The 8,275-nt window shown below is 41.8% G+C and overlaps 1 protein-coding gene across 8 annotated transcripts in view; it reads right to left on the bottom strand.

Annotated features, from left to right (window-relative positions):
* arhgef37 (Rho guanine nucleotide exchange factor (GEF) 37) overlaps positions 1 to 8,275 on the bottom strand; it is a 25,115-nt gene that overhangs the window by 4,930 nt on the left and 11,910 nt on the right. For all 8 annotated transcript variants that reach the window (XM_024260377.2, XM_036213994.1, XM_024260382.2 and 5 more), the window contains 10 exons: positions 7,853 to 8,000; positions 7,581 to 7,780; positions 7,362 to 7,492; positions 6,578 to 6,682; positions 5,092 to 5,205; positions 4,848 to 5,017; positions 4,630 to 4,777; positions 3,869 to 3,997; positions 2,467 to 2,662; positions 1,192 to 1,355 (listed from right to left, as the gene is read on the bottom strand). In XM_024260377.2, coding sequence (XP_024116145.1) covers positions 1,192 to 1,355; positions 2,467 to 2,662; positions 3,869 to 3,997; positions 4,630 to 4,777; positions 4,848 to 5,017; positions 5,092 to 5,205; positions 6,578 to 6,682; positions 7,362 to 7,492; positions 7,581 to 7,780; positions 7,853 to 8,000 — 1,505 coding nt within the window. The remainder of the gene's footprint in view (positions 1 to 1,191; positions 1,356 to 2,466; positions 2,663 to 3,868; positions 3,998 to 4,629; positions 4,778 to 4,847; positions 5,018 to 5,091; positions 5,206 to 6,577; positions 6,683 to 7,361; positions 7,493 to 7,580; positions 7,781 to 7,852; positions 8,001 to 8,275) is intronic.

Here is an 8,275-nt window from a genome sequence, read left to right as displayed (position 1 = left end):
AAAAAAAAAAAAAAAAAGTCGTTTTTACTCAAAATCAGGAGCAGGTGAGTCTGGATGTTCTGTGAGAGCAGATGGGATGAGGGGGGGGTTAAAGGTCATTTCAGTCATCCATCATTTTAACAAGCAGAGCGTATTTATTCCTCTCAACAACCCGACCACACACACACACACACACACCCCCACACACAGAGAGCTGAAATTTACTGCGCTGTCTCTGAACGTGAATCCATCAGGAACGTGCGGACGAGCTTTATCTGCGCCTGCAGCTCTGCACAAATGAACTCACAACCTTTCACACACTAACACACTCACAAGGTTAAGCAGCTAATTATGGACATTTCTATGAACACACGTGTATACACACACACGCCTGTTCTTCTCTTTTCTGTGAGAACCATTCCATTTCTCTCTGCAGAAAAACAACCTCAAACCTTTAATACCGTTTGGACCTCACGGACAGAACTTTCAAAATAAAGTAACATCCACCGATCATGACGACACGACAGCTGAAACGTTTGAGGTGGAAATGAACCTGAAAGATCATTATTCAATGACTCAGAAATACGTTTTTTTTTTTTTCTTTTTTTTTTTTAAACTAAAGAAAAGAGCTTCCATTTAGGGCAATAAAAAATATTCCAACCAAACGACTTGCATAAAACATAAACCCGTTTAAACAGGCCCGCACGATAAATTTCAATTTTTTCGTAGTTCGACATCAGCTTGTGTGATACAAGAGGGCGTAAACTGTAGTTTTTACACACATGCTAGTACAATCTCATGACAGCTTGAAGTTCTTACCAAATCAAGTAGAACCCTTTACTTATTTGACCAATCAGATGCACCCTCTTCATGTTAGATCCCCACCTCCTATGTGTCATGTGACATAAAGAACATCAGCTGACCCAGACAGAAGAAAACACGAGTCCAGCAGGAGGTCAAATCTTTTCATCATGAAAGGCAGATTCAGTCATGAATTCACATTTTTCTCCACAAACATTTTTATTTTAGGAAAAACATTTTCTGCTTTATAAAAATATCTCTACAGACTCTATAGTTGAAACATCTTCCTCTGAAAAGCATTCCGGACACGCCCTGTATCTAAACATCTGCTGAAAAGGTCCACCATCATCTCCGTTTCATCAACGTTTGTCTGTTTTACTGAACACTTTTGGGTCATTCACGAGGCTTTACCTGAAAACACGGCTGGCTGGTGAGCGGCGGCGCGCCGGGCGAGTACGAGTATCTCCTGTTCCCCGTCGAGCTCTCAGGCAGACTCGGGTGTGGCGAAGGGGGCGGGTTCTCCGCCGCCTGGTGATAACGAACGAGCTTTGAGGATGCGACGTAGCCTCTGCGGCCTGCACAGACACAGATGGTCCAGATTTGTTTATGAGGTTTCAAATCATTCAGATTCAAGCTTTCCTGTTTCAGGATAGAAATGTGCAGAACTGGTAAACACAAAATAATGTCCTTTTATCAGAATATGAAATGTTGGAACTAAATCAATTTGATACTTCAACAACTAATGAATGCAATGAACACAGTGAGGTAATTCCCCTCTTTGTAGGATCAATATAATTTTATTCTGTTCACTTTAAGACATTGTTTATTCCAGACTGCATTCTCCTCCTCCATGTGCTCAGAAAGTATGCACATGTTCATAAAATGTATTTTCCTTTTTGTAGATAACAGATAAAATCTGTCTGTTCTAAAATAAATTGACTTCTTGTTCATATCGAGGCCTAAACAAACTGTTAAACACTTCAAGTTGAACTTTAAACTGTTTTGTGTGAACAAACAGAGAATTTAAGACGAGTTTCATTTAACATTGTTTAACATTTACTGCTTTGTCTGCTTATCATGTTGATATTTAGGGGAATTTTAGACCAAATTCAGTGGAAGATACAACAAACGAATTTAAAAATCTATTGTCAGCTGAGAGAAAACTTAAAATGAGAAAAATGCTGTTGTTACCAATTTCAAGTTTAACTTTCAGTGTTTTATCTTTTTGTTGTTTTATTATTTTATTTAGCTGGGCAGAGTTGTAATGTTTTATATTTTCCATCTTAATAGTGTTTTAAAATACTATAATATATTTAAAAATTCGAGATGTTTTTCGGGATGAATTTTAAGGAAATTGCTTATTATAGAAGCAAAATGTTGAAGAAACTCTGAACTTGAATTAGTTTCTAACACAGCTTTGTTACTGTAGTAACAGTGTTCAACCACAAGATGGAGCCAAAGTGCTTCAGTAACAAAAACAATCTGATTCCATGAATCTGTCTGGTTTTACTCCTTCAAACCACATCAGAAACAAAAACATTTTCGCCGCTTCCATGCGAGACTTTGGGGATTCAGAGCACTCGTCTGAATTTAGAGGTTTCTTTAAACTTTGTGGTTTTGTTCTGTATTAGTGTATTAGGACGGTTCTGTTTTTAGGGCAGAGGTCACTGTAGAATCAGCCCCCACCTCCTGCATCCACCAGCCACCTCCGCTTGTCTCCTCGGGTGTCGGCGCCGCTGATGATGGCCACCAGCTCCCCTTTGGTCAGGTTCAGGTCCAGGTCCCGGCTGCCCACCACCGAGCTGGTCACCTGGTAGATCTTTCCAGAACCGTGCTTGCCTGTGAGCTGCTGGAGGCAGCGCTGAGAGGACGGACTCAGAGGCTGAGGGGATGAAAATAAAGACCATCAGATAACAAGCGTCACCTGAACCAGACTGGAGATATGATTAATGGGACTTTTCCTGAACTGGAACAAGATGAGACAGAAGTTAAAACTCTTACAGAGTTCAAACAAAAGATGACGTGAGGAGAACACCTCATTCTTCCTGAAGGTTATTTCTGGAAGCTGCGCGGCGAGTTTTACTGAAGAACAAGTTCATGACAGTTTGAGGAGCAGAGTGGACGTGACTCGTCCTGAAAGCATTTTTAACCTTTTGTTTGCATTTAAAATAACAACTATTTAAATGAAATTAAAAACTGTTATTTAGAGTAACTACATAAAGGTAAGTGAGGAATGAAACCCCTTAAAGCGTTATTTGCTTAAACAAATATAATATTGTTCATGTGTGAGGCACAGACACACTTTTTTTATCTTTATATATTAATAAATGTTGCTGGTTTCCATGGAAACTGGGTCCTTCATGAGCCAGAACCACAAAACATGAAATAAGAATGTTAATCTTGGATCAGGATCACTGTTTTATTCTTATGTAATCCATAGAAAACCCCCCACACATGTCGAGTCAAAAGAACACATTGATTGTACATGAGAACTGGACTGAGTGACTCCTCCCCCTGGTTAAAAAATATATCAGTCAGAATAGTTATTCTGACCAACAGAATGACTGAGTAATCTCTTTTGTTTATCTTTTTCTTGGAGCCACTTCCTGTTTGGAATGCCACAGGGGGGAGGGGTCACTCAGTCCAGTTCTCATATACAGTCAATGGGTTGAAACTATCTGGGCAGGATTTGATGTCACAGACTTAGAAAAAACAACATGAATGAAGTTGTGAGACCACGCCCACAGGTGATTGTAAAGTTGGCCACACCCCCATTTGTGTTTATTGTGATGATTTCAACCAATAAAAACTGTTTGTGGTTTAAATCTTACTGGTGTAAATATGAACTAAAAAACTGCCCCTAGTGGTTACTTTGGGAACAGCTGATTTTCTTTTCATTGACTTCAGTCTGGAAGTCAGAACTGCTGCATAAATGTGCAGCTGGTTTGTGTCCATGTGACTTCTTATCTCCATTTATGAGTCTACATTCGACCTTTGACCTCTGTTTAAGACCGACTCGATCAATATTATTTTAGCTCCTTTGTTTCTGCAGCTGTTGAGTCAATAACATCCAGCAGTCATTCCCGACCTGCACGGCGGGCGCGTTCAGAGTCTCCTCCACGGTCTGACACAAAGCCTGCAGGTTCCTCGCCCCGTCCAGGACGGCAGACTCCGCCCACTCCCAGAATGCACTGTCGCTGAGGAAGCTGTGAGGGAGCTGGAGGAGAACAGAGAACATGAGGAAAACGAAGGACCTAATGCAGGAGTGTCAAAGTCAATCGCACAGGGGCCAAAATCCAAAACACACGGAAGATGCTGGTGCTGATAGCTGAAAATAACGAAGCTGATAGCCAGTTAAAATAATAGCTGGATGCTAAATTAGCCAAAAAAATAAATAAATAAATAAATAAATAATAAAAAAATAGGTTTGTTAAAGCATGTAGCTGAAATATTATCTAAACTCCAAAATGGACAAAAAAAGAAAAACCCAAACAAAAAAAGCCCCAAATTTTCAGTAAATCCCCAAATAGTCCTAAAATTTAGCAAAAAGTATTTTTTTTACTTTAAAACCATAACTGTTTAACATAATTCTGAATAATAAAAAGGCAGGAATATTATTCCAGAATAAACCAACTTAAACCTTTAATAACTTTAATATTTTACTCTCCATAAAATATATATTTGTCAAAATTATACATACAAGTTAAAACTAATCATAAGATAACATCGGGTCATTAATAACAATAAAATCAAATGATCAGGAGGGCCGGATAGAATTACCGGAGGGCCAGATCCGGCCCCCAGGCCTTGACATGTAACTTAATGTGTTAATGGCAGCTGGAGGCGGACCTGCTGAGCGAAGCTCTGGAACAGCTGCTCCATGTCTGCAGTCAGGTCTTTGTGCAGGCAGCTGAAGGTTCCCAGCATGCTCCAGATCATCTGCAGAGCCACGCCGTTGAAGCGAGGAAGCTCGTTGAGCAGCAACGTGTTGAGGGTCCTGAGTAACATGACGGGAACGCGTCATTACGCTCTTCCAACCAGGAAAAGCTGAAAACCTTCTCTCTCACTTGTAGGTGTTGACCACCTCCTGCTCGTCAAAGGTCAGGCTGGCTTTGCCCTCGATCACCTCGTAGTCCAGCAGCTTGTGGAACCTCTTCCTGATCAGGTTCCTCGGGCCCACCAGGAGGTCCCGGAGCGCGCACAGCGGCTTGTGGATGAGCGTCCTCATCCGCCTCTCCTGTACGGAGGAGCAGCAGGAATCTGAGCTCAAACCCGCGACTGGAACGGTGGGAAGTTTCCAGATGGACTCACAAATGTGGGCAGGACCCACTGTCGCAGCGCCGTGGTGATCTCTTTGTAGCTGACGGCGGACTTCTCTCCGTCCATGTCGAAGTCGAACTCCTCCGTCCGACACTCCAGAAATCCCTGAGGAAACAGGAAACCGCATTCATGGAACTGTTTTGTAGAAAAAAAAATCTAAATCTGATTCTGAAGGAAGTCTTATTTTGAAAATCTACTGAATTCTTTCCACCACATGTCAAGTCTTCCATGTTTGGAAAATCCATCCACTGCTTTCTTAAAGCGACTTCTCCAACCAGCAAAGTTAAGAAAAATAAACGTATTTGGAAAGTTTCTTTTGAGGAAAAAGAAGAAGAGCTTTTCAAAATAAAAGAAATCTGTTTTAAACAGACAAAAACCAGGAGTCTTTAAAGTTGTTCAAATGGTGGATTAGTATATTTAGAAAATAACAGCTTGAGTGACTCTTTTGTGTTTATCTGTTGCACATTAACCCTCATAACACTGGAGCTCCAGGGTTTATGTTCTTTGATTTACTGTAACTCTTCAACCAATAACACGATCAACGTATTTAGCGTGTTATTGGTTGAAAAGTTACAGTATGCAAAAGATTCTGTGTTTAAGCGTCACCAGTGACAGATTTCTGAAAAAGTTTCTTTACCAAACCGTCACAGGAATGAACTTTAGCTTTTCCACCAAGATCCATCTGGTTCTAGTGTATTTTTATCTGTTTTTTCATTTAATTTATGAGTTAGCAAAAAGTAGTTCATGAAGTTTACTTTATGAAGTATACTAGAGTATAGCAAGTCTACTGTAAACCATGTACACTAAGTGTATAGAGTATACTAACTGAATACTTCTTTAGACTATATTTTTACCATAAACAGATACAAAGTTAAAGCATACTGCATCACTTTTAACATTCGTAGTAAAACTTCAAGTGTTCCCTTTCAGCTACTGGCTTTAAACAATAAAAACAGTCATAGTTTATAAAATAATGAATGGATAAAAAGTTAAAATCAAAACCAGCAGATGGATCATGTGACTCATTTCAAGGAAACTTCCAGATGTAGAAAAACTCAGAAAAGAAGAAGTTCTGCAGCAGAAACCTTCAGGTTTGGACTCATGTGGAAAAAATGACAAAAGTCTGGATTAAAAACAAGAAAAAGCAGAACAGAAGTTCCAGTGTTTGACCTCAGAGCCTTAATAAACTTTATTTACAGAGTCTAAACTGAGGCTTCTTGAGGTGAAGCTGCGTGTTCTCCAGCCGCCAGTCTGAGGCGAGGTCGGATCTAAAATACGGGAAATGAGACTTTTCCTCTTTCTGACAGAGCAGCAGAAGTGATCAAACAAGAGATCAGAGACATTTCATCTGACATTTCTGACTCAAACTCCTGATATTACTGAAAGCTTTGAGGGCTTTAAGCTGAAACTGAAGACATTTCAGCTTCAAACCTTCGAGTTTCGCTCTTTTCGGCTGGAATGCCGACGTCGGGATTACCTGCAGGTTGAGCAGGTACGTCTCCACATTCTCCAGGAGCTGCAGGATGCCGTGATCCAGAACGGCAAAGAAACCTTCCAGAGCGTCGAACTCCTCGTCGACGACCTGCAACCAGAAGAGGAGACGTTTGAGCTCCTCCTTAAGGGTCTGATGACGGGTCGAGGTCTGCAGTGGGGAGTAGAAGGACTGGATTACTCTGATCCCCTCATACCAAACGCAGCGCTCAGTCCGGATGGATGACAGATTTATTCTAAACGATGGCGTCTCCAGTTTTTCCTTTGTGGTTACATAACATCCTGAACTCCTCCTGAACTTCTGCTGCTCCTCTGAATCAGAGGATCTCCCAACAAAGCTGGTGTGGATGGAAATAAACCACATTATGCGACATTTCACCTTAAATCCAAACAGTAGTTAGCTCGTATTTCTGGTCGGGAGAAGATCCAGATGTGGGATCTGGATCAGGGATTTCTCGGCGGTTTGGATTCACAGATCAGGTCTGGAGTTGCTCCTCCTCCTCCTGCTTCAAAACTCAACTTCATGAAGTTCCAAATGCTCATTTCTGATCTAAACTCTTGATCATCGCCTTCTGTCACAAAAATGTCTTTCCAGTTCGATCTACCGGACTTCTGAAGGTCGAACAGGAACCCAGAACGTCTGATTCCATGTTCTGCACTAAAGCAGATCCATCTCCTGGTGACTCACAAACCCACAGATGAGAACAAAAATCCTTCAGAACAGAAACGCGACGCCTGTGAACCCTCACATTCAGACGACCTCTCTTTACCTTCGGCGCCATCCCGGTTTCGTGTTTGATGTGCTGGCTGAACCTGGCGGTCTTCTTAGCGATGCTGTGGGTGTTGAGGCGGACCATCTTGTCTCTGATGGTCAGGTTCTCCGTCTTCTTGTATTTATCAGCTAGAAAATCAAAAATGAGGTCAGTCCCCGCCCCCTTCAGCATTTGTGGGCGTGTCCATCGGAAAGGGGGAGGAGCTGAACGTCTTACCGACTTCTCGGAAGCGCTTGTATTCGTTGATGCGGCAGTTGAGGGCGACGGAGGTGTGGGCGGTCTGCTCCAGCAGGGCGAACGCCGGGTGGGCGGGGTCAGTGTGCTTCTGGATGGTCTGCAGGAGCAGCGGGTAGCGGGCGATCCGCTGAACCGGCATCACCAGGAAGAAGCTCAGAGAGGAGGCGTTGACTTCAGGGCTGGAAGCACAAACATGATTCACGTGATGCTGCGGGGGTCGATGTCTCGGTCCGCGAGAGCAAAACACTCACGCCGCGCTCTTGACGATGGTCACGATCTCCCGCCACAGCGCCTCCTTCTGTTTGTAGCCGTTCTCCAGAACCGTGACGTGAGTGTAGTTGGCCAAGTATTCCTTATAGGCAGCTTCAATGTCCGAGGAGAGAGCGAGGAACGACTCGCCTGGAAGGAGAGAAGATTCCTTCAGAGCTGAAAACACGTTAGTCCTCAAACTGGAGAGGAAATGAAAAGATTCTAAACTTTAAAATATACGACAGTTTTACAGGTCACCACAAAAAACAACAACAAATATATCAGAATAAAAATTATAAAAATAAATTTACTGCCAGATATAAAATCATAAAATTATGATTAAACAGATTAAATTTGACTATAATAAATTATTACAAATATATTAAAAAAAGGAATAAAATGATTATGAAAAGAATTGAAACAAT

Source organism: Oryzias melastigma, linkage group LG10 (genome assembly GCF_002922805.2).
Source record: "Oryzias melastigma strain HK-1 linkage group LG10, ASM292280v2, whole genome shotgun sequence".
NCBI lineage: Eukaryota > Metazoa > Chordata > Actinopteri > Beloniformes > Adrianichthyidae > Oryzias > Oryzias melastigma.
The sequence above is the reverse complement of the archived record's forward strand: the minus strand, read 5'-3'. Positions and strand labels throughout refer to the sequence as shown.